The 26,414-nt window shown below is 42.0% G+C and overlaps 1 protein-coding gene across 3 annotated transcripts in view; it reads left to right on the top strand.

Annotated features, from left to right (window-relative positions):
• RALYL (RALY RNA binding protein like) overlaps positions 1 to 26,414 on the top strand; it is a 937,349-nt gene that overhangs the window by 457,862 nt on the left and 453,073 nt on the right. For all 3 annotated transcript variants that reach the window (XM_073550584.1, XM_073550582.1, XM_073550583.1), the window contains exon 3: positions 11,383 to 11,660. In XM_073550584.1, coding sequence (XP_073406685.1) covers positions 11,405 to 11,660 — 256 coding nt within the window. In that variant the 5' untranslated portion in view covers positions 11,383 to 11,404. The remainder of the gene's footprint in view (positions 1 to 11,382; positions 11,661 to 26,414) is intronic.

The raw sequence follows: 26,414 nt of genomic DNA, 5'->3' as shown, positions 1-26,414 counted from the left end.
AGACTTCCCTTGAGAAAGCGTGGTCTCTTCACACGATAGTGTTTCTCTGGGCATTATTCTTTGACATGTTGGCTTATAACTGCACTTGCTATCTATCTACTTATGCATATACCGCATGTATTCTTTGCTATATAAGGCAATTGGGAGTGGGCATTACCCTGGGTTGAGCTGTGTCTACCTCGTGGTGCTGTCATTTTTCAGCTTGGATGTGTATATATGTGCACATAACCCTATTAATAAAATAGCTCTTTTTTATACATGACTGGTAGTGTTTTACACATCAGTCTGTGCAGCCTTTAGAGACACATTTCTATAGCGCTATAGTTTCATGCATGCTAAGTATTTTATAGTGGCTTATTTAGCTCTTTTTGACTCTATGATTAAAATGGCTGTTTATTATACATGACTGGTAGTGTTTTACACATCAGTCAGTACAGCCTTTAATGATTCATTTCTATAGCGCTATAATTATATGCATGTTAAGCACTTTATAGTGACTTATTTAGCCCACTTTTTTTACACATGTATTTAATTGATAAAAAACACAGGTATATGTGCCTATTGGGTGGGCCTTTTGTGCCATTTAGCTAGAGGAAGGAGATTGGTGTATAGAAATTAGCATTTTGTACAATTGTACTTTATACACTGTATATAGTATTCTATATTAAAGAGGCATCTTTTCAGCGGGTTCAACCATTTTATGTGGTGGTATTGCTGTTTTTTCAGCTTCTTTTTGCATCGCAGTTTGTCTATGACATGAGGTCCTTAGTAGTATTGTAAATTCATGAATTCCTTTTTCATGTTTTTAAAAAAAATGGTTCAATAAAAAATTGTTCTAGTAGCATCCCTTTGTGTTGCCTGATTTAGGAACCAATTGTGTGAATTATTATATTTTGGTGCGAGTGAGGACCTTTTGTTTCCGTCAAGAAGGTGCCAGACATATTATATAAAATAAACTATGGTTTACTGTTAACTAAAACTGTATACATTGGGCAGCAGGTAAAGTAATAAACTATGGTTTACTGTTAACTAAAACTATATACATTGGGCAGTAGGTAAAGTACTGTACTTGTTTTCTTTTCCTTTAATAATAATAATCTCTCTATATAAAAATGAATGTGTGTGTGTGTATCACCAACCAATCATGAAGCATCTTTCATTTCACCAGAGCTGTTCAAAAGAAGCTGAGCTGTGATTGGTTGCTATGAGCAACAGTTTTCCTTGCAAACAATCACTAAGCATCTCTCATTTCACCAGAGCTGGTTAAAAGAATCTGAGCTGTGATTGGTTGCTATGACCAACAGTTTTCCCACTTGACAACACCTCAGCAGACACTGACATGGTGGGAGAAGTCTAGCATCCCTGGGAACATAAGCTCCCAGCCATTGTCTGCCCCCCTGAAAGGAGCAGAGAGCACATGACAGAAATGAATCCCCCCTCCCGTGCCCATATACCCATCACACATCCTCCATCCCATAGGCACATCTTCCCTCTTAAAGGGATCATTGGTATGGAAGTCAGAGCAAATCCATCCAGCGCTTGGTTTTGACCCCAGGCCACTCTTAAAGGGATCCCCGGTATGGAAGTTAGGACAGTTCTACTCAGCTCTGTGGTTCTGACCCCAGGGTCTCTTAAAGGGATCATTGTTATGGAATTTAGGGCAAATCCACTCCGCGCTTTGGTACTGACCCCAGGCCCTTCTTAAAGGGATCATTGGTATGCAAGTCAGGGCAAATCCACTCAGCGCTCTGGTTCTGACCCAGGTCCCGTCTTAAAGGGATCCTCGGTACGGAAGTGAGGGCAAATCCACTCAGCGCTCTGGTTCTGACGCCAGGCCTCTCTTAAAGGGATCCCCAGTATGGAAGTTAGGACCATTCCACTCAGCGCTCTGGTTCTGACTCCAGGCTGATGGGATGATGTGGGATATTAGTGGTAGTTAGTAGCTATACCCGAGCAGCGCCAGGCTCTTCAGCTAGTTAATAATAATAATTTTATTTCTATAGCACCAACATAATCCGCAGCACTTTACATTTCAGAGGGGACTTGTACAGACAATAGACATTACAGCATAACAATAATCACATAGATCATAACATATGCCAAGAGGAATGAGGGCCCTGCTCGCAAGCTTACAGTCTATGTAATACATTACAGATACTGTACAGCACTACGTAATACACAATACAGAGACACATTCTTAGCGGTTATGGATGGCGGCACAATACTTGTGATGAACATTGCTAAGAAATGACGGGACAAATTGAGTAACTCCATCTTCCTGGTACGAGGACACATACTGTACAGTAAGTCAATGTGTTGCGCTATATCCACTGCACCCTTTTCCCCCATAGACTTACATTAGCGGTGGATTTTGACTGACGTTCGTCCATCGCATCCGTTTTTTGACGGATCCGTGAGAATTCTAGCGGCTCCCGGGCGGAGGAGACGGACTCTGGAACGTTTTTTCAGAGCGACAGTCCACTATTTTGTATTGCGCATGCCCGCCAGATTTGCTCTGCCAGGGTTTTTAACCCTGAATAGCGTTCTGGAAAGGCTGTGAAGCAGGAACAAAAAGATCTCTCTCTCCTTTTCCAGGACGCGGTTCCTTTAAATTTCCTGCTTCAGCGGATCCGTCCAAAAAAAACCGTCCGGTGGCATATGTTGGTGTCACAACGGAAATGGATCCGTTTTTACTATCTTTGGCGGATTGAAACTGATCAAAAAAAAATGGAAATGTGAAACAGGCCTTAGTGGTGAGGTGCGTGCTGCCTTCTGTCAAATCTGCTCTACTTCTGGCACACACACTCAATACAGGTTTTCCTTCTGAGAGATGCTGTTCTTACTGCCACTGAACTCCAACTGTTTCTAAAAACCAGGGACTAAGCTCTCAGTCCCTACTAAGGGTACCGTTACACATAGCGATGCACCAGCGATCCCAACAATGATATGGATCGCTGGTGCATCACTAAGTGGTCGCTAGTGAGCTGCCACACAGGCAGATCTCACCAGCGACATCGCAGGGGTCGGGGGTCGCTACTTACCTGTCAGACGCGGCGATCCTGACGTCCTCCCGCCCGCGTCCACGCGTCGCTCGTCGTCACAGCAGGAAGCGCCGCAGGAAGCTGACGACGAGAAATGGTCCAGGACCTTCTCGCGCGACCAGCGATAACCAGCGGGGGAGCCGGTCGGAGGTAAGTATCACATGTAGCGATATCGCTAGCAATATCGCTGCTACGTCACAAAATCGGTGACTTTACAGCGATATTGCTAGCAATATCGCAGTGTGTAACGGGGGCTTTACTCCTGATAGCTCTATCTGACCCCCTCTCCTCTTTGTCAATGTTAAAGATAATGGTAGGGTGTGGTAAAGGGTGTTGTAAACATCTGCAGTTGAGAGGAGAAAAGTATCTTAATGTTAATGGAAAGCATAGAAAAAAGCTGTAACAAGGAGAGTAAAAATTATAGGATTGAAGCTGTGTTAATATCTGTTAATATCTAAGCTAATGAAGAGAGCAGCATAATGGATACACACAAACCTCACATCCAGCCTATATTACTGGGAGAGACCCTCCCACAAGAGAAAACTCTGAAACTTGGATCTAGCAGAAAATCAATGAATGGTGTTTGTAAACTGAAATTTGTTGCATTTTAACCACTAATGCTAACCACTAACAGGCAAAAATTATTTTTCCACAACCTGTAAATGTGCAGTAGGTTTGAAAAACCTACATTGGGGCCTATTCTGGGAATTAATATAGAGATTTCTTGCAACCTCTTTATTTAAGCATCGGTGTGATCTGTGTTTCAGATCAGCGGTAAATTATCCATATGAAATACATTTTGTCAAGGAACAGCCTGAGAATAAAGCCGATATTCCACCGTTTCCACCAAATTGATGGGAAACCAGCCTGGGGATGCTGCAGATATCCCCCCCACTGTTACCATGTTGTCACAAACAAGCACTTCATTGCTTTCAATTGTCAGGATAATTTCGCAATAATTACCGACAATTGATGTACGAGTCCATGGCTGCTTTCAATAAAAGTCGGTTATAGGGGAACTCACAGTGAACATATAGTGCATATACAGTGGCATGTAAAAGTTTGGGCAGCCTTAGTCAAAATTACTGTAATTGTGAATAGAGATGAGCAAACCTTTTAATGTTATGTTCGGCTCAGCCAACTTCAAACCTCAATGAATTCAATGGGAGGCAAAACCACATAGACAACACCTTCAGAGGGGCCCAAAAGCTGCCAAAACAGCTCAAATTAGGGGCAAACAGGAAATGTGGCATCAATTGACCCATCAATTGCACTATAAATAAATAATTTTAACAAAAATTGACATGGGTTCCCCTGTGTTTTTGATAACCAGCCAGGCAAAAGTGACAGCTGTGGGATGCAAGCCTCAGCTGTCAGCTTAGCAAGGCTGGTTATCAAGAATACAGAGATCTCAATGCTGTTTTTTAATTATTTAAATTAATAATTTTAAAAATCGGCCTGGGGTCCACCCATTTTTGACAACCAGCCAAGCTAAAGCTGACAGCTGGGAGGGGTCATGCATATTGGCCCCCAGCCTAAAAATAGCAGCCCGCAGCCACCCCAAAAAAGGCACGTCTATTAGATGTGCAAATTCTGGCAGTTTGACCAGCTCTTCCCACTTGCTCTGTGGCGCTGACAAGTGAGGTTCATATTTGTGGGGTTGATGTCACCTTTGTATTGTTCGGTGACATCAAGCCCAGAAGTTAGTAATGGAGAGGCGTCCATCAGATACCCCTATTACTAACCCCATAGTGATATTGTGTAAAAAAACACACACAGAATAAAGTCCTTTATTTGAAATAATGACACAGACTTCTTTATTGACTCTAAATTAAACCATATTCATGCCATCGCCCAGTCCACTGAAGGCAATGTTCCCTATAAATGAATTAAAATAAAAAACATATTCCTCACCTGTTCCAAGTGAAGAGATAATCCATAATGTCCCATGACTAGCCTAATGACTTTGAGAGCAGTCATTAATGTGACTGCTCTCAAGGACAGCAGGCTCACACTGGCACAGGAGGTAATCACTCCTGCAGTGTTTAGTGCTGCGCTGCGGTGAGAAAGTTCACTGGAGTTCATCAGCTGATAGTCCCAGTGATCCCACTTACGCCACATCGGCTGCATCAGAACTTTATATTTGCCTAAAATACAAAGAAAATATGTCATCTTTAACTTTAGGCCTTTTAGAGATCATTTAATCTTCAAATTGCTTACCAGTTCATAATAACAGTAATTTTGACCAGGGGTGCCCAAAATTGTACTTGCCACTATAACATATATGTACAATCATGGCCCAAAGTGTTGGCACCCTTAAAATTATTCCGGATAATAAAGTATTTTTCCCAGAAAATCATTGCAATTACACATATTCTGTTGCACACATGATTATATTCTTTGTGTGTATTGGAAAACACAAAAACAGAAAAAAAGACAATTTGGGCATAGTTTCATACTAAACCCCAAGAATTGGCCAGACAAAATTGTTGGAGCCATTTTTAAAAATGTGGGTAGACAACTTTGATTCAAGCATGTGATGCTTGTTCAAAATCACCTGTGGCAAGTAACGGAATCACACCTGAAACCAGATAAAAGGGGAGAAGTTGACTAAATATTTCCATTGTGTATCTGTGTGTGCCACTCTAAGCATGAAGAACAGAAAGAGAAGAAGAGAACTATCTGAGGACTTGAGATCCAAAATTGTTGAAAAATATCAACAATCTCATACATGAAGAGATGGGAGTCCGATTTACGTGCTGATATCTGTCTCAAGAATTGGAACGATGCCATTAAATTCACTTACAATGCCAACATATCAATGGGTCTTCACGAGGGTTATTTTAAACTGTTAAATAGGTGGTACTATACCCCGACAAGGTTATCACATTTTAACACGGAATTATCTTCCTTGTGCTGGAGAGGCTGTGGACATCAATGGAACCTCTACCATATATTTTGGGGTTGTTCAAAGATCAAAAACCTCTGGTTCCAGGTCACACAGCACATTAACCTCATTGCTAAGGACTTCACAATTATGCCTGAAAGAGCACTTCTTTCATTAGACATGGAACAGTTTGATGATTCGGTAAGATACATTATCATACACATCCTCTTAGTGACTAAGACCATGTTAGCACAATGGTGGAAGAAAGTCGAGGTTCCTAAGTTTTCGGACATATTTGATAAAAAAGGCCAACATAGTGATTTAGAACTCAGATTTGCGATTAACAACAATCACATCCACAAATATACAAAAAAATGGAAGACTTGGAACAACAAATTCCATATCAAATAGACCTATTAAGAGGTATTATATTTTGAGGCCTAAACATGGCCGTTGTAGTACCGGGATGCTGTATCTCCTTCCAAGAATGTTACCCCATAATAAGGATTGGCGATTTTCTTTTCCTTTTATGTTGTTATTTGCTATATGCTATTTAATGCCTATTTGTGAGATCTCTAGTTTGAAATTTTTTCCGTACCTGTACAAGGTTCTTTACTTCCCATTCCCTTTCCTCCCTTCCTACCTTCCTTCCCTTACCCTGTTTAATTACTGAAAACCAATAAAATTATTTGAAAAGAAAAATATCAACAATCTCAAGGTAACAAGTTCATCTGCAGAGCTCTTGATGTTTCTTTGTCCACAGTGCGCAATATAATTAAGAAGTTTGCAACCCATAGCATTGCACCTAATCTCCCTAAACATAAACATCAGAGAATATTCCGGATGGTGGAAAAGCAGCCCCAATCAAGTTCCAAAGAAATTCCTGCTGCCTGCAGGCTCAAAGTACATTAGTCTCAGTGTGAACTATCCATCGACATTTAAATTAAATGATATGGCCGGAGACCCAGGAGGACTCCACTGCTGGCGCAGAGACATAAGAAAGCTAGACTGATGCTTGACAAAATGTATGTGAGTAAAATCCTTCTGGGAAGGCATCTTATGGACAGATGAGACCAAGATAGAGTTTTTTGGTAAAGCATATGATTCTACTATCTACTGAAAATGGAATGAGGCCTACAAAGAAAGGAACACAATACCTGCAGTCAAATATGGTGGACGTTCAAAGATGTTTGGGCTTGTTTTGCTGCCTCTGGCATTAGGCGCCTTGACTGTGTGCAAGGTATCCAGAACACTAAAGATTACCAAAGGATTTTGGGTCACAATGTCATGGCCAGTGACGGAAAGCTGGATTTGCATCCTATTTCATGGTTCTTCAAAGAGGACAATGACTCCAAACATATTTCAAGAAGCACCCAGAAGTGGATATAAAGTGCTGGAGAGTATTGAAGTGGCCAGGATTGAGTCTGGATCTAAAACCCATTGAACACCTGTACAGAGATCTTAACACCTTTCCGATCTTAGATGCATAGGTACGTATAAGGACTCCTCCGCCTGTTTACTGCAGTCTCTGGCGATGAGCAACATGTCAGCTGATTTCATAAACTGACATTTGCCCCTAAAAGTCGCAGGTGGAATCATGATCTATCCACGGCTTTTAGCATGTTAACTGTTGCTGTCAGAGATTTAATGTGATCGTGCCAAAAGCATGTCGCAAATCCCACCTATTGGCGCCGGTGTCACGTGACCGCAGGTCGCCGATGGGTTGACATGACAACCAAGGGTCTGCAGGAGTCCCCTGTGATTGTCATTGCGGGACAGCAACCGGCGTTCATAGCAAGTGAGCATATCTACTACGCACAGCAGAGCTGAAGCCCTTCTGTGTGTAGCACAGGCAATCTGATGATCACAGCTTCAAAAGAAGAGTGGTCTAAAATTCCAGTTGAGAGGTGTAAGAAACTTGTTGACAGTTATAGGAAGCAATTGATTGCAGTTGTTGATTCCAAAGGTTATGCAACCAAATATTAACTTGAGGATGTCAGCAATTTTATTCTGCCCATTTTGGGGGTTTTGTGTGACTTTAAGCCCAATTTGTCTTTTTTTTCTCTCTGTGTGTATTGGAACAACACAAAAAAAGGAAATAAATATGTGTATAACAAAACATGTGTAAATGCAATAATTTCTGGAAGAAATATTTAATTTTCTGTAACACTTTCATGGGTGCAAACACTTTCGGCCATGACAGAATGTACATACTCCGGTACGGTCACTGCCATACTAAGCGATAACGTGAGAAAACCAGCTGCAACCAATCGTTTATATAGGCTGATTTGGCACCCGTTATAGGTAGCGTATGGCTTCATGGATGTGGTTTGTAGAGCAAGATGAGCGAAGCAATTGAACTTAGGCAGTGTTTACAACAATAAACGATAGATATTACAAAGGTGACAAAATAATGCAGTATATACAATTACATAAAATAAAAAGTATAACAAAAGAAAATTACAGTACCTGATTTCTTGGAAAAGACACAGATCTTAGTGGAGGGACGTTCTCCATTGAAAATGGTACAGAACTACAGAGAACTGTATCTTCCAGGACTGACAATGATTATAATTCAGAATTAGTTAACAGTCACTCCCACATACCTCCCCTTGTTGAGCTCCTATGGGGGCTGGTCAATGGGATGTGGCTAAGTCTCAAATAAATTATGAGATCCCCAATTTTCAGGACATCTGCCCATCTGGATGTCCAAAAATGGAGATATGAATGCCAGACCCACTACACCTGACGCGCATTTCACTATGGAAAGCTTTGTCCAGGAGAATACTGATGGAAAATAGTCAGCCATCAATTTTGCAAGCTCTCCCAGTTGAGTTTTTCCTAGACACATGGTCCATAAAAAAACAGACATCTGAATAGTACCATAGTACACTTTTAAATATTAACAATTCAGACAAGAAGCCTGACCATTCCACAAGTATGAACTGATAAACACTGTAGGACACAGAGCGCACTAGACCATAGAGTGGTACCTTTATAAAAAGATCAAACAGATCCATTTAATGTGCTCTTGTGAGTGAGTTGTCTAGGCTCAAATCCAGTGAAAGCTCAATAACGGTTGTTGCTGCCCGTGTTTGGAGGTTGAAGTCCACCAGGAATCTTGAAGGTAAAGACAATTTACAGTTTTGGGCTGTGCTAACTGGAATGAAGATTCTTGATCCAATAACATAAAGAAGAGGTTTTACTTCCACATTGCGTCTTTCTCAAGTGTTTAAACTAAGTGGATTTTACATTTGAGAAAGACACCAGACTGGTGTGGAAACAAGTTGTGGAATAAAAGCCAATTCTATATATTATTGGAACAAAGATCTTCATTTATAGTAAAGAAAAGTCCAACTCACTCACCACCAGGTGCACAAATCCAACTGTCTGTGAGTAATGAGAGGGAAATTAAAAAATATCCACTTCCGACAATCCAAATAAAAAAACTATGGCTTTTTTGAATAATCCACAAAAATTATGAACAAGACACAGAGTGTAGATATGCTACGCCTTTAATTTGGTAAAATTGCTTTTTACCTTGAAGAAAGACTTCAGTCCAGCATGAAAATGCGTTGTGGATATAAAAACTGCCTCACTTGTATGAACTGTGCACTTTCCCATGTGGAAGTAGAGAACCTTTCCTGTTGTGAGTTCATTTTTCCCTTCACCATTGAGGTCTGATGAACTCCCTCCTCTAGTGAAGGAAGGTAGTGAGACTGATTACCAAACACCTGGGCAGCTAGATGATGACTGGGTGGCTGGAATTGAGGACTGGATATAAGGCTGCCGACGCCCGTCTTCCTGGCTGGTGATTTTCCTGCTGGATTCTTGGAGACCAGTCTGATTCCTGCATCTCAAAGCTAAGTTTTTCTGCTCTGCTTTGTACTCTTCAGTTTTGTTCTTGTTTTGCCTTGTTTTTTGGGAGTTCTGCCATCCCCGGCCGGGGGTGAGCTGAATTCCATTTTTGTCTCTGATCTGTTGATATTTTGCTCTGTCTTCAGAATATACCTGAGTGCTGATATAGACTTTTTGAAGCCTAGCGACTTCAGGGCCTGTTTTTCCTATCAGTCGGTTGGCTCATTTTGATAGGGTTTTTGCGGATGGCAGACAGCAGCTTTCCTATCCTGTCCTATGTAGTTAGTTTGGGCCCCATCGTTTGCTCAACCTATCTTTCTATCTGTGTTAGTGTTTTCATCTTGCTTCACCGTCATTATATGTTGGGGGCTGCCTATTGCTTTGGGGTCTGCTCTGGGGCAGTTTAGTTTTTCCCCCTTTCTGTCTTTAGGCTATATAGTTCTCCGGCTGTGATCGAGGGGTCTAGGGCACCGTAGGAACCCCCCACGGCTACTGCTAGTTGTTGTGGATAGGTTCAGGGGTCTGCAATCCGATAGCTGACAACCTCTCTGGTTTTTCTGGACTTAGCTGGTATTTTGTTTTTTCCTCCTGCAGTGACTCATCATAACACTTTCCTTTCCAGCATCGAAGAAGACCATTGGGACTGACAATAGCTGGATCCAGTGATATAGTCAACAGCTTTCAAGTGCACGCTCCTTAGATACTAGAGGTGGTCGCATCCTTGATAATGAGCAATAAACTATAAAGGGTACTTCACAAATAGCGAGATCATTAGCGAGATTGCTGAAACGTCACAGGTTTTGTGACGCAACAGTGACCTTGCCAGCGATCTCGCAACGTGTGACACATAGCGGCGACCAGCCCCCCCGCTGAGATATCGCAGATCGTGCTCGAATGTCCTGGGCCATTTTTTGAGCGTTGGTGTCCCGCTGGCCAGCATGCATCGCTGTGTTTGACACCATAACAACGACGAGCGACCTCGTTGGCGACTCAGAACTCAGGGACACAGGCGTGATTTTGCTTTGTCTTTTCAACACCCCCTCATCTCCGATTGGTGGCCACTACTGCGCTATCATTCCTTGATTGGGCGACATCGTCATAAAAGAAGACAACGTAGTAGCGCTTCCATCCTTTGTTCCTGAGTGCTGTGGATCGTATTATACGGTTTTCCTTCAATGTCCCTGTCTGAGTCGCTAGTGCGTTATTATTCGTGGATCCACAGTCACTGACACGGGGTCGCTAGTGCGTTATTATTCGTGGCAAACCAAATTGCAAAGTTAGTTGTTTCTTCATGCACTTTTCAATTTTACCCATTTAAGAAGTTAATGTTCAGCAAAAACGCTCAATATGTTTCCTGAAAAATAGCCTTTTAGCCCGAACAAACACATTAATTTCATGGTGTAATACTATGCTCAGGGAAAAAAATGTTAATACAGCACTTTGGCATTAATGTTTACCGGCCTTAGGATGGGCAAATGTCTTATCGACTTTCCATGTTACAAAGAGATCTGTCTGTTAAGAACAATATATGGTTGTTGTGACCTTTGTTATATTAATTACATCATTATTCATTTTTTTTCTTTACTATTGTTGCAGTTGACCTGAGATATCTCCAATAATGACCGGCAAAACACAGACTAGCAACATCACAAACAAGAATGATCCGAGGTCAATCAATTCCAGAGTCTTCATTGGCAACCTTAATACAGGCATTGTGAAAAAAAGTGACATTGAAGCAATATTTGCGAAATATGGGAAAATAGTTGGATGCTCGGTACATAAAGGATATGCATTTGTACAGTACGTCAGTGAAAGACATGCAAGGGCTGCGGTGGCAGGAGAGTACGCGAGGATCATTGGAGGTCAACCACTAGGTAAGAAATCAGATACGGTTCCTTTAAGAAATCTCTGCTATGAGTATTTCCCTATTGTTTGTTTTCTGTGAGTGGTGTAAGCAGATCGGGCCTCTTTTTATGTTTTAAAGCAAATGTAACCCCCTGAACACTGTGTTTTGGTATCTAAATATGTTCACAATTCTGTGCTAAAAACAAATTGGCAGTTGCAGGCAGCTAGAGATTTAAAGCTCAGGCTCAGATAAAAAAAAACCGTCAAGAAACATTAGGAAATTTGAACAAAATGTAGGTCCTTAAAACAATATGGTTTTTAAAAGGTTTAGTAAATGAAAAAAAAAAACGATTGATGGCTTTTGAATGGTTTTAACCCATTAGTGACCTGCCAAGTTTTCAAATCTAACGTATCACTTTATTTGGCAATAACTCTGAAATCTTACAACATATCCCAGTGATTTTCCGATTGTTTTTTCACAACATATTATACTTTATCTCAATGGTAAATTTAAGTCAATAAAAAATATCAGAAAATTTACAAAAATGTCCAAAATCTTAGCAATTTTCACATTTTGAATGATTATCACTTTAATCCAGATGGTCAAACGACACACAAAAAAGTTCATGAGTAATATTTCTCTCATCTCTGCTTGACATCAGCACCGTCTGTGAAATGTTCTTTTATTTTCTTTAGATGTTAGAATGTTTAAAAATGTAGTAGCGATTTTTCTTTTTTTTTTTTTCAAGAAAATTTGCAAAACGTATTTTTTTAAGAGACTTATTCAGTTTTGAAGTGACTTTGGGGGTCCTATATTTTGGATTATCCCCAAAGTGATAACATTATAAAAACAGCGCCCCTCAACATATTCAAAACTGCTATCAGGTAGTTTATTAACCCTGCGGGTGCTTTTCAGGAATTAATGCAAAGTAAAGCGACAGGAAAGAAAAATGTTATTTTTACCACCTAAATGTTGCATCTGAACAGGTCCCTAGAGTCGGCACACTCTGAGGCCGTTATTTGGCTGTGAATTGACCTGGAAATCATCAGGACCACACAATCATGATCTCAGTGTCGATGGGGTTAAAAAGGAGCCCCAACACTCTGTTAACCACCTAGATACCATAGTCACTGTTGACTACAGCAGGATCTAAGGGGGTTAACGTCCAAGGTCGGTGCCAACACCAATTGTGGCTGACGCAGCAGGGTGTCGACTATAGTGCTGCATGTTCATCCATAGGGGAGATGCTATTCTCTTATATCTCAGGACAGTGAAAAGAGGTATTGGTGATCACTATGGGATTAAGCAGGAAATAAAGCATTTGTGCACATATTATTTTGTATTGATGATTTTTTCTGCTTTGTAATAGTTGTGGCTTTGGTTTCAGGTGTACAATTTTGTATAATTGGTATGTGTTTTTATTTCTAGATGGCAGCAGGAAATATGATACCTATTTACTGCCTATTGCTTTGTAACTTCAAGGGAGTGTATGACTTATTTTACTGGTAATGATTAAAACCATATAGAAAAATGTTATTTTCTGTTTGTTTTTGTATTTGTATTTTAGATTTTTGAACCTTTTTTATTTCACTTTCCGTTGATGATTATGGTGACAGTCATCTTGTCTGGGCTGCTGTTATGCTGGATAGATATGGTTTACAAAAAGCTACATGGATCATCGACCTCTATAGTGTGAAGATGATAATTATCTGCTATTTGTTAGACATGCTCTGTGACCTGTGCAGAGGTTATTGTGCAGGGAATGGGAGGAGGTGAGCCAGGGCCATCACCTACTGTGGATGGTAGGATCATGCGTTATTATACATAGTCATTGTAATCCTGCCTGTGGCGATAATGAGATGACTACTGAAAAGTGATCACTATAGAACAGGTAATATCAGGCTTTGTGGCCAATGGGAAAACTGGGACATTTCAGAATTTTTCAGTATAGTAATATGAAATTGAAAAAAGTTAGCATTTCCAGATTTAAAGAAAAACATTTAATATAAAAACCTATTTTAAAGTGTAGAACATTTTCTGGACAAACATTCTATTTAAATAGACATCTAAGGAGTCAGGACTCATTTACATATCAGTTTTTCACGTACAAGCATTATCCATTTTTTATCATCAGTGAAACATGCTGATGAAGCTCTGACCAAACGCTTCTGAAAATCCGATGAAAAACATTGATGAAACTCGTACATCAAAAAAACTGATGTTTGAATGATGCTTTATGCGGAAAACAAATATTTACCAGGAAACTTGTGGACTGTCTTCCTTTAAAATATGAGTGTGATAATTGATTAGACCAATGATGGTTCACATAAAGCACTGAGAACTCATTTATGGCCACCTTGATCTCACTGGTAGATGCATATTACTTTCAATGCTCCATGCTAGATGCATGTCTGAAGTCTCTGCATATTATATAAGAGCTGTAAAAAAAATCATGTAAGTTAAATCAGCTACTTTGAGTTCCGCTGTTCACTGTAAGGGAGTGTGCATGTATTGCATCCATATTCCAGGAAGGCAGAGATGCCACGAGGGGTGGTGAGTTCTCCTTCAATGGAAGACTTCAAACTGAGGCTGGACAGACATCTGTCTGAGATGGTTTAAAGAATCTTGCAATGAGCAGGGTATTGGACACAATGGCCCTGGAGGTCCTTTCCCTTCCTGTTAGTGGACTCACATTAATCAAACAAGTGTAGTATTAGTCTTGAAAATGAGAAGGACTTCTGAAAGTCCAACTTTTCTTGGCATGGTTGGATCTTTTACCCAAGATTAGAGATTTCCATTTCCTCCTTCAGACAATGTGCACACAACTCGGAAACTGCCTGAAAAAACTATCAGAAAATGTTCAAAAGAATGAACATAAGCATTCCTATCTAAAAATGACTTGCTGTGTATATGATCAGGATTTAGAACAACTTTTAATGGTTTCAGGTTTTTGAAAATGCTCAGTGGTTAAAAGAAGTAACAGCTTGGAAGACATTCTCTACTTTACGAGTTAATGGGAGATCTCTTTTGGAGCATTTTTCCATCGTTTTTTCTTTAAAAAAACACACTAGAGGTTTTTCATTATGCAACAAAGTGATTAAAATGCTCGGGAAACAACTGTAAAAGTGACATAAGATGCTTCAGGAAAAAAGAAAACACCAAAGTTTCCTGAAGTGTCTTCTGCTTGCAAAACTTGATGGGTTCGACTTCATTTAGAAGAAAATGTGTGTGTAACAAGGTGACATCGGGTAGGAGTCATGATCGAGTCTCTTAAAGCAACAGTCCATAAACACCACAGCCCCTTGCACTTGAGAAAGACAGGTGCGGTCTCAGTCCCACAGCACAATCAGTTACCTTTTCCACGCTCACTGCAGCCACTGAGGGTGAGGATCCAGGAACAAACACGTCAGGCACAGTTCTGAATCAACAGGGAAAAAACATTACTGTACATGAAATAGGGTTTCCTGTTCTCTCCCTGTATCTGCTTTAGACTGGTCAGCATCAATGGCTCCCCTTCAAACTGAAGTGCTACACAGTCTTTCAGAAGATGGACCTATGGTCCCAGGGTCTGTCCACTCTGCCTGCAGTCTGCAGCAGCCTTTATTCCCCAACCGGGGGTCTTTTCTGTCCCAGACAGAGACACACATCCTGCCTCGGGCAATTCTGTCTGGGCTCTGCCCAGAAGCAGGAACTTCCTGCTCCATATCCACAGGCTGGACCGGCCCCTTTTATTAACTCTTTCTTTCCCTACCCTAACATTACAATAGAGATCATATACAACACTGGTTAGACGTTAAAAGAACATATTATGACAATACAAACACAGCACATGAATTTAATACAGATAGATGACATAAAACATTGCAGGCAAACCATCCAGTTACTACACGAGGTAAAGGAGAGAGGGGAGGCAAATGGGGGTCCCAGTCACCTCCTTACATGTGCACGCAGAAAAGCATGGTAGAATTCAGATCTCTAAAAATTATTGCAGATTTGCTGCATTTTTGCTTGTGTGTTTTGCATGTGTTTTAGTCCGCAGTGAATGCTATGGAAATAGATAATAATAACCTATTTGACCTCAATGTCAATATGAGAGTCAAATGCCCCCTGGGCTTCTCTGGGGCACATTGATTTGGTGGCTATCCCCTGCTTTGTTTAGAGATGCATAAATATATTCTGGTTTTGCGTGGTTGCTATTTGATTTTGCACCTTGGTCAGATCTCCCTTTGTGAGCCTCCCATACTGTCACACCTTGGAGCATTATCTGCACATCTGTTCATTTTCTTTTGTTTGTATATCTATATGTCAGTTGATCTTGCAGTAAATACTGTACCTGTTTCAGTTGCAAATTTTCCAAATAGACTTGAATGAGATGAAAAAAATCTGCAGATAAAAAACTAGAACTCAGCGAAAACATACTAAAAGTGCACGTAATCCGCACTTGAGTTTCTCAGACAAGTTTAAGCATAACTAAGTACAACTTATCCAGACATAAGCTTTCTTTCATAATTTCTCATTTGTTTTTCATGGCTATCACTCATACCTAGTATAGACTATGGGGTAGTTCACAAACAAATTTTTTCTCTGATCTAGCGGTCCACACAAAAGCACCGAGATTTGTCCGATATTGATTTGCGTGTCGGATCAAACTCGCCAATGCAAGTCTATGGATCTATGAAAAAAATCAACTAGATGCCATCCAAGCGCTGTCCGTTTTTCATGGACTGCTTGATAGGGAAGCTTGAGAAACCTCATTTGTTTTTTTCATCTGCGAAAGCTTGATGAAACTCTGACCAAACTTTGGTAAAGATGATACATCACCAAACTCTGACCCTCTGATCAAAGATACTGATGTCCAATTTTTGTGTAGAGAAAAATCACTGATGTCTGAATGAGCCCTTTCAAAAACATTTAGAAGTGAGAGTCCTCGGTGGTTGATACCTTTTAATGGCTAACTGAAAAGATGGTAACAAATTGCAAGCTTTCGAGACTACTCAGGTCTCTTCATCAGGCTAGACTAATACAACATCTGAAGAATTACATATTTGTGCACAAAACTACAGAAATGATGCAATAGATAAGACAAGTGACATGAAGCAGAATTGTCATTATGGAAGAGGGATAAACATAAATATTGGAACAGCTCATAGATAAGGAGTGTGAAAGTTTTATTGTCCTCTGATTGGGGTCTGGTACTGTGTTGTGATGCCCCCAGAAGGTCTGAGGAGCAAATTCCCTAATTGATGTAAAAAGTGAGTGTGTCAAAAATTGTCATAAATTTATACTCCCAGACCCTCCTGTCTCTCTGAGACTTGAAGTTACCTTTTAAAACAAGTAGCTTAATGTCCATCACGCTATGACCAGGATATGATAACTTGACACACTCAGTGCAGGAATGAATGTGTCGCATGGATTTATGTCTTTTTACATCAATTAAGGAATTTGCTCTTCAGACTTCCTGGGGGCATCACAACACAGTACCAGACCCCAATCAGAGGACAATAAAACTTTCACACTCCTTATCTATGAATTGTTAAAATATTTTTTGTTTATCCCTCTCCCATAATGACAATTCTGCTTCACATCACTTGTATTATCTATTGCGTTATTTCTGTGCTCTTTCGTGTATAAATATGTGATTCTTCAGATGTTGTATTAGTCTTTGCCTGATCTAGAGACCTGAGTAGTCTCGAAAGCTTGTAGTTTGTTACCATCTTTTCCGGTAGCCATTAAAAGGTATCAGCCACTGAGGACTCTCAATTCTAAATACTTTTCTATCTACTGGCTAACACGGTACAAAGATATATATCTTTCTTGAGCCCTTACAGGAAGTTTCCAAAACACAGCAGTTTAATTTAAAACCTTACATTCTAAAAAAGCAACAAAAAGCATATACTGTATATATATATAGGTGTAGTGACCACTGTGTCTGCTAGGGGGCGCTGTGTGGGTGTCCCAGGGGAGAGGATGAGTGGCAGGATGCTGAATGATCATTATGTATCCCAAGGTAGGTGGCCTTGGGATGGAAGCTTGAATATGTGTGCTGATCAGCAGAGGTACTGGTGAGCTTTCATTACACTGTGTCAGGGAGAGCTTTCCAGGTAGCTGGTGAGACGAGCAGGACCAGCTACCTACAAACCCACCTAGCGGCGGTGTCTAGAATGCCATAGTAAAGTATATGTGTGTGAATGATTGAAGGACCTGTGATGAGGTCATAGCCATGTGATCCGGTGGGCGTGGCTACAGACCATATAAGATGGCCAGGGTAGGTCACATGAGTGAATGCTTGGACCCAGTTGGTCCGTTTGGAAGGTCTCGCTGGAAGATGTGTCTGCCTTCCTGAAGTGCCTGTGTGTATAATGGCTGCACGTGTCTGAGAGTTCCCAGGGGAGGGAATGGACGTCTGCAGTGTGGTGAAGCAACCATGAGGTAACCCGGCCACGGGGTGAGGCTAGGGAGCCTGCGTATTAGACATTGCATAACCTGTGTGACTACAGGGTTAACAGAGTGGAGCTCTGTCATGGACGCTATGCTGTAAATATGAACTTTCTGTTGCTGTTCATGGTTTATGATGCTTAATAAACTGCATGAACTGTTGGAGTTATATGAGAAACCTGTGCCGGACCTGGTTATTTGGCTGCCTAGCGAGTATCTCCTACCTTAATGACAAGTGCTACCTTACTATATATATATATATATATATATATGTATATATATATATATATATATATACAGGGTGGGCCATTTCATAGAATCATAGAATCATAGAATTGTAGAGTTGGAATGGACCTCCTGGGCCATCTGGTCCAACCCCCTGCTCAAAGCAGGATTCGCTAAATCATCCCAGTCAGATGTCTGTCCAGCCTCTGTTTGAAGACTTCCATTGAAGGAGAACGCACCACTTCTCGTGGCAGCTTTTTCCACTCTTTGATCACTCTAACTGTCAAAAAGTTTTTTCTAATATCTAATCTGTGACTCCTCCCATTCAGTTTCATCCCATTGCTTCTAGTCTTTCCTTGTGCAAATGAGAATAAAGTTGATCCTTCTACAATGTGACAGCCCTTTAGATATTTGTAGACAGCTATTAAGTCTCCTCTCAGTCTTCTCTTTTGCAAACTAAACAATCCCAAATCCTGCAACCTTTCCTCATAAGACAGGGTTTGCAGACCGGTCACCATTCTGGTTGCCCTTTTCTGAACTTGCTCCAGTTTGTTGATGTCTTTTTTAAAATGTGGTGCCCAAAACTGGACACAATATTCCAGATGAGGTCTGACCAAAGAGGAGTAGAGGGAAATAATGACTTCACGTGATCTAGACTGTATGCTTCTGTTAATACATCCTAGAATTGCATTTGCCTTTCTTGCTGCTGCATCACACTGTTGACTCATATTCAGTCTGTGATCTATTAGTATACCCAAGTCTTTTTCACATGTGCTGTTGCTTAGGCCTATTCCTCCCATTCTGTATATGCTCTTTTCATTTTTATTGCCCAGATGTAGTACTTGGCATTTTTCCCTGTTAAAAACCATTCTGTTAGTTGCTGCCCACTTCTCCAGTTTATTTATATCTTTTTGAATCCTCTCTCTCTCTTCTCTAGTATTAGCTATCCCTCCTAGCGTTGTGTCATCAGCAAATTTAATCAGTTTACCCTCAATTCCTTCATCTAAATCGTTGATAAAGATGTTGAACAATACAGGGCCCAGGACAGAGCCCTGTGGTACCCCACTTGAGACATTCTTCCAACTGGATGTGCAGCCATTTACAACCACTCTTTGGGTCCGATCACTAAGCCAGCTATGAATCCACCTAACAGTTGCCTTGCCCATTCCATACTTAGTCATTTTTTCGATAAGGATTGTATGAGATACTTTGTCAAATGCTTTGCTGAAGTCAAGATATACTATATCTACAGCATTTCCTTGATCCACCCAATCAGTGATTCTGTCATAGAAGGAAATTAAGTTAGTCTGACATGACTTATTAGTTACAAACCCATGCTGACTCTGTTTAATCACTTCATTCTTATCCAGGTACTGACATACATGTTGTTTAATAATTTACATGGATACACCTAAATAAAATGGGAATGCTTGGTGATATCAGCTTCCTGTTTGTGGCACATTAGTATATGGGAGGGGGGAAACTTTTCAAGATGGGTGGTGACTATGGTTGCTGTAGTGTCGTGATGTCGGCGATAAAGAATTCAGAGACGTACACTGATGTGCTGGTGCTTGGCTGCTAGGCCGTGCTTTTTTTTTATTCCTTACTTCCTCCTTCCTCTCCACGTCCCTGCCTCTGTCTCCTCCTCTCCCCTACATCACTGTTACTAGGCAAAGAATGCAAACAAGGGCAACAGCCCACAAACAACAGGAGATGTGACAACATCACACCTCTTCTTTTCTCACAACAAAAAAAAACTGAAACATTTGAAGAATATTGTCGTTCAAACATTAAGTCTCACTGCAGAACATAGTCTGTAAGGTGGGCAGGTGGTCTGCGATAGGTCCTAGTCGGATAGCGGTGAGACGGACCATCACCAGATAAGCCCTGAGTATCCCCGGAGACATCCCCTGTTATGCTTACGGCATCTCCAGTCTCTGGCAGGAAGTCGTCGCTCTCCGCTTCCTCAATAGGCGTGGTTTTTGGGACGTGGCCCCGGAGTTTTTTAAAGTGGGACACATTTCGTGTGACCTGACGACTTTGATTCCGGGCAGTAACCATGGTGCCCTTAACGCCTATAACTTGAAAGGGTTCCGGATAGTACGGTGACGCAAACTTGCTAGTCGCTTTTAACCTTTGTGCCAGGACCCAATCGCCCACCTGTATTGCCGGCTGCCTGCCTCGATGGTTGCGCTTATCTGCATACCGTTTCATCTTTTCCTTTGATATGGAGTCATTAATAGAAATCGGGGTCTGGACGGAGATTGCTGGAATGCTTGGAAGTTTGACCCATAAGGGCCTGTTGAACAGTGCCATTGCAGGTGGTATTCCCGTTGTAGAGTGGGGTGTAGCCCTGTACTGTCTGAGGAATGCGTTCAACTCTTGCTGTAAGTCCTTGTGCTCCATGGTAGCAATCCTTAGGGTCTTGTTGAGCGATTGCATGAATCGTTCGACTTCACCGTTGGCCTGAGGCCAGCAAGGAGTTATTTTCCGGTGTGTGAAACCCAGGTAGGTTGCGAAGGACTGAAAGTCTGTGCTATTAAAAGGCGGTCCATTGTCAGATTTCACAATCTCCGGTATGCCATATGCCGAGAAGATCTTGTCTAATTTTGGTAAAATAGCCTTGGCCGAGGTTGTAGAAACATGTTCGATGACTGGAAACCTTGAAAAGTCATCCATGATCACCAGCAGATAGGAGCTATCCGGTAGACTGCAGAAATCGATGCTAACAGCTATCCATGGGCCGGCTGGCAGGGGTGTCATTTGTAATGGTGCACGTCTATGGGCAACTGTAGTGGCTTGGCACGGTATGCATGTTTCAACGAGTGCCTCCGCCTTTTTGTAAAGTCCGGGAAACCACACTTTCTCCCGCAGTAGCTGCTTCGTTTTCACGACCCCTTGATGAGCTTCATGCGCCAGATCCAGTACCCTGCTCTGAAGTTTCTGAGGTATCACCAGGCGATTATCTCTTAAGAGCATATTTGAGTCTGATACTGATAGTGAATGTCTCGCGTTAAAGAAAACCTCCAGGTACCCAGCTTGATCAGTAGGGTGAAGGCGGGCCTCAGCGAGAAAACTGTTCCAGTTCTTTGACCGAACCGTCTCTATCACAAATTGAAGTTGGTGATCGGCATCCAGCGCTTGCTTAATTTCCTGTATGGTCATAGCTTTCGGTACCGAATGGGCGACGACAAAGTTGACATGCTCCTCCGCCAGAATCGTCGCGGGGATGTCGTCTGTGGTGGGCTGTGGTGCTGGGTGTCTCGAGAAATAGTCTGCAGGATTTCCAGCTCCCGCCTCGTATCTCAACTGGAGATGATAGTTCTGTAAGCGGAGCAACCAGCGTTCAAGACGCGGGGGAGGCTTTGAAGAGGGCTTATTGAAAATTGGAACGAGTGGCTTGTGGTCAGTTATCACTGTGAATTGATGTCCAAAAAGGTATAAATGGAAATGAAGGCACCCCCACACAACTGCCAGGGCTTCTCTCTCAGTTTGTGAATATCGCTGCTCTGTATCCGTTAGTGTCTTGCTGGCATATGAGATTGTGGATATGTCGCCTGCGCTAGACACTTGTGTGAGAATTGCCCCTAGGCCTACTGGACTAGCATCCACCAGTAGCTGTGTGGGTTTTGACGGGTCAAAATAGGCCATGACAGTGTCGCTGGTTAGGTTGGTTTTCAATGCGTCAAAAGCAGCTTGCTGCTCAGTGCCCCATGTCCACGGAGAGTCTTTCTTTGTGAGCTTTCGCAGAGGTTCAGAAACAGTGGCTAGGTCAGGTATAAATTGCCCACAGTATGTGACCAGTCCTAGGAAGCTGCGAACATCTGACACATTTTGCGGTGGGCTAGCCGATTTTATGGCAGCCACTTTCTGTGGGTCAGCTGAAACTCCTTGTTCAGAAAATATGTATCCAAAAAAAGTTGATGATTTTTGGTTAAATTCACATTTTGACGGATTGACAGTGAGATTGCAGGCTTGGAGTCTTTGAAATACTTGTTCTAGGCGATTGTCATGTTCCTCTTGGGTTGTGCCATAAATGAGAATGTCATCACTGACGTTGAGGACTCCTGCAATGCCAGACAGAACCTGGCTGACGATATTCTGAAAAATTTCTGCGGCCGATGAGATGCCAAAGTTCAATCTCTTAAATCTGCGCAGGCCCACATGCGTGCTAAAAGTTGTAATGTACCTGGAGTCTGGATGCAATTCCAGTTGATGATAGCCTGAGTTTAGGTCAATTTTTGAAAATACCTTCGCACCATTCAGGTCTGCGAGAATGTCATCAATAGTGGGCGTGATGTGCCTTTCTCTTTGGATCGCCCGATTGGCGTGGCGCATATCCACACATAGTCGGATTTTACCTGGCTGCTTCGGTTTAGGTGCAACAACGATTGGTGAAACCCAGGGGGTCGGGCCTTCAACGCGTTCGACGACATCGGACGCCTCCAGGTCTTGCAGTTCTTGCTCCACAAGCTTGCGGACATGGAATGGAATGCGCCTGTGGGGCTGAATAGAGGGCTGTACTGACGGATCTATATGCAATTTTATTTGAACATCCTTTAGCTTACCTAGGCCTTTAAAGAGATTTGGGTACTTCTGCATAATGTGGTGGGCCGAAGGACCTGTAATGCTGTTGACAAGGTTCACAAGGCCCAGAGATATTGCACTGGTACAGCTGAGAAGTGTGTCCGCAGAGCATTCTACCACATAGAAGGTGTCAGTGATGGACTTTCCTTCAGCTGCTACTTCTGACTGAAATTTTCCGCACAGGGGCAGTGCAGCTGCTGAGCCATAAGGAAAAATCTTTATGTTAGTACTTTGTAGAGTAGGTTTGTTTAGGAGCTGGTTGTAGACTGTATGACTGATGACGTTGACTGATGCCCCCGTGTCCACCAGGGCTTCTATTGGATTGCCATTCACTAGGATTACTCGTTTTGGATTAGTAACTGCGTGCACAGTATTAGATCCCTCTTCCGTCACGGAGAATAAATAGGTGCTGTGGGACTCGTCATTAATCTGCAGTGTTTGGATCTTCGGTGACCTAGGTTGTGCGGTGGTATGAGGAGATTGTGGCTTGGATCTACACACCTTTGCAAAATGATTTTGCTTTCCGCAATTATGACAAGTTCCTCCCTTTGCTGGGCAGACATTCTGGTGAGGATACGATCCACCGCAGTTGTAACATGTGGCTGCCTGCGTGCGAGGCACATTTGGTTTCTGTGTAAGCTTTGCTATAGAAGATGTCGCGTCTGGCTCATGCTCGATGTTCTCTGTCAGTTTAGCTTGTTTGTCTGCAGCATCATTTATACGCGCTGTATCTAGCAACTTCGCTAACGTCATGGTGGGGTCTCTGAGTGCTTGTCTCCTTAACTTGGAGGAAATACATCCTTGTACGATCTGCATTTGGATTTCTTTGTCTACCTCCGCAAATTCACAGTGCGCTGCAAGGTGTCGTAGCCGGACATGATACTCAGCCATGCTTTCTGTTGGCGACTGCTTTGACTGCCTGAACTTAAAAATTTCAAATGCCGGATTTCTGTGAGGGGAGAAGTGCTTGCTTAACGCAGCTTTGCTGAGCTCATAGTCCTTGTCCTCCCCTGTATTCGGCAGAGTAGTGAATATATCGTAAACCTGCTCCCCTGCGTAGTGTAATAGCATGGCTTTTTTCCGGGTATCATCAGAGACATTCATGGCTTGCAGAAATATCCCGAATCGCTTTAGCCATTTATCCCAAGATACTGCCAGGTTTGCTTGGGACTGATGCACATCAAAAGCGGGAAATGCGGGTAGACAAGCCATAGTGAGTGCTGATAGCCTTGTAGACTGTTCGTGGGACTGAAATACCTGTGGCTGATAAATGAACGCTTCCTCGTCGCCAGTTGTAGTGTCGTGATGTCGGCGATAAAGAATTCAGAGACGTACACTGATGTACTGGTGCTTGGCTGCTAGGCCGTGCTTTTTTTTTATTCCTTACTTCCTCCTTCCTCTCCACGTCCCTGCCTCTGACTCCTCCTCTCCCCTACATCACTGTTACTAGGCAAAGAATGCAAACAAGGGCAACAGCCCACAAACAACAGGAGATGTGACAACATCACAGTTGCCTTTTTGAAGTTGGCCATTTTGGATCCAGCTTTATTTTTTTCAATGGGAAGAGGGTCATGTGACACATCAAACTTAATGAGAATTTCACAAGAAAAACAATGGTGTGCTTGGTTTTAGCATATTTTTATTCTTTCATGTGTTACTTACAAGTTTATGACCACTTATAAAATGTGTTCAAAGTGCTGCCCATTGTGCTGGATTGTCAATGCAACCCTCTTCTCCCACTCTTGACACACTGATAGCAACACAAAAACAAAGCACACCATTGTTTTTCTTGTGAAATTCTCATTAAGATTGATGTGTCACATGACCCTCTTCCCATTGGAAAAAATAAAGCTGGATCCAAAATGGCCGACTTCAAAATGGCCACCATGGTCACCACCCATCTTGAAAAGTTTTTCCCTTTCCATATACTAATGTGCCACAAACAGGAAGTTGATATCATCAACCATTCCCATTTTATTTAGGTGTATCCATATAAATGTCCCACCTTGTGTATGTATGTATATATATATACATATATATATATATATATATAACAGTACAGACAAAAAGTTTGGACACACCTTCTCATCCAAAGAGTTTTCTTTATTTTCATGACTATGAAAATTGTAGATTCACTCTGAAGGCATCAAAACAATGAATTAACACATGTGGCATTATATAATTAACAAAAAAGTGTGAAACAACTGAAAATATGTCTTATATTCTAGGTTCTTCAAAGTAGCCACCTATTGCTTTGATTACTGCTTTGCACATTCTTGGCATTCTCTTGATGTCACCGGAAATGGTCTTCCAACAGTCTTGAAGGAGTTCCCAGAGATGCTTAGCACTTGTTGGCCCTTTTGCCTTCACTCTGCGGTCCAGCTCACCTCAAACCATCTTGATTGGGTTCAAGTCTGGTGACTGTGGAGGCCAGGTCATCTGGCGTAGCACCCCATCACTCTCCTTCTTGGTCAAATAGCCCTTACACAGCCTGGAGGTGTGTTTGGGGTCATTGTCCTGTTGAAAAATAAATGATGATCCAACTAAACACAAACCGGATGGAATAGCATGCCGCTGCAAGATGCTGTGGTAGCCATGCTGGTTCAGTATGCCATCAATTTTGAATAAATCCCCAACAGTGTCACCAGCAAAGCACCCCAACACCATCACATGTCCTCCTCCATGCTTCACGGTGGGAACCAGGCATGTATAGTCCATCCGTTCACCTTTTCTGCATCGCACAAAGACACAGTGGTTGGAACCAAAGATCTGAAATTTGGACTCATCAGACCAAAGCACAGATTTCCACTGGTCTAATGTCCATTCCTTGTGTTCTTTAGCCCAAACAAGTCTCTTCTGCTTGTTGCCTGTCCTTAGCAGTGGTTTTCTAGCAGCTATTTTACCATGAAGGCCTGCTGCACAAAGTCTCCTCTTAACAGTTGTTGTAGAGATGTGTCTGCTGCTAGAACTCTGTGTGGCATTGACCTGGTCTCTAATCTGAGCTGCTGTTAACCTGCGATCTCTGAGGCTGGTGACTCGGATAAACTTATCCTCCGCAGCAGAGGTGACTCTTGGTCTTCCTTTCCTGGGGCGGTCCTCATGTGAGGCAGTTTCTTTGTAGCCCTTGATGGTTTTTGCCACTGCACTTGGGGACACTTTCAAAGTTTTCCCAATTTTTCAGACTGACTGACCTTCATTTCTTAAAGTAATGATGGCCACTCATTTTTCTTTACTTAGCTGCTTTTTCCTTGCCATAATACAAATTCTAACTGTCTATTCAGTAGGACAATCAACTGTGTATCCACCAGACTTCTGCACAACACAACTGATGGTCCCAACCGCATTTATAAGACAAGAAATCCCACTTATTAAACCTGACAGGGCACACCTGTGAAGTTAAAACCATTTCCGGTGACTACCTCTTGAAGCTCATCAAGAGAATGCCAAGAGTGTGCAAAGCAGTAATCAAAGCAAAAGGTGGCTACTTTGAAGAACCTAGAATATAAGACATATTTTCAGTTGTTTCACACTTTTT

The sequence above is a fragment of the Dendrobates tinctorius genome, unplaced genomic scaffold, assembly GCF_039654945.1.
Source record: "Dendrobates tinctorius isolate UK_male_01 unplaced genomic scaffold, ASM3965494v1 ptg000165l, whole genome shotgun sequence".
Classification (NCBI taxonomy): domain Eukaryota; kingdom Metazoa; phylum Chordata; class Amphibia; order Anura; family Dendrobatidae; genus Dendrobates; species Dendrobates tinctorius.
The sequence above is the reverse complement of the archived record's forward strand: the minus strand, read 5'-3'. Positions and strand labels throughout refer to the sequence as shown.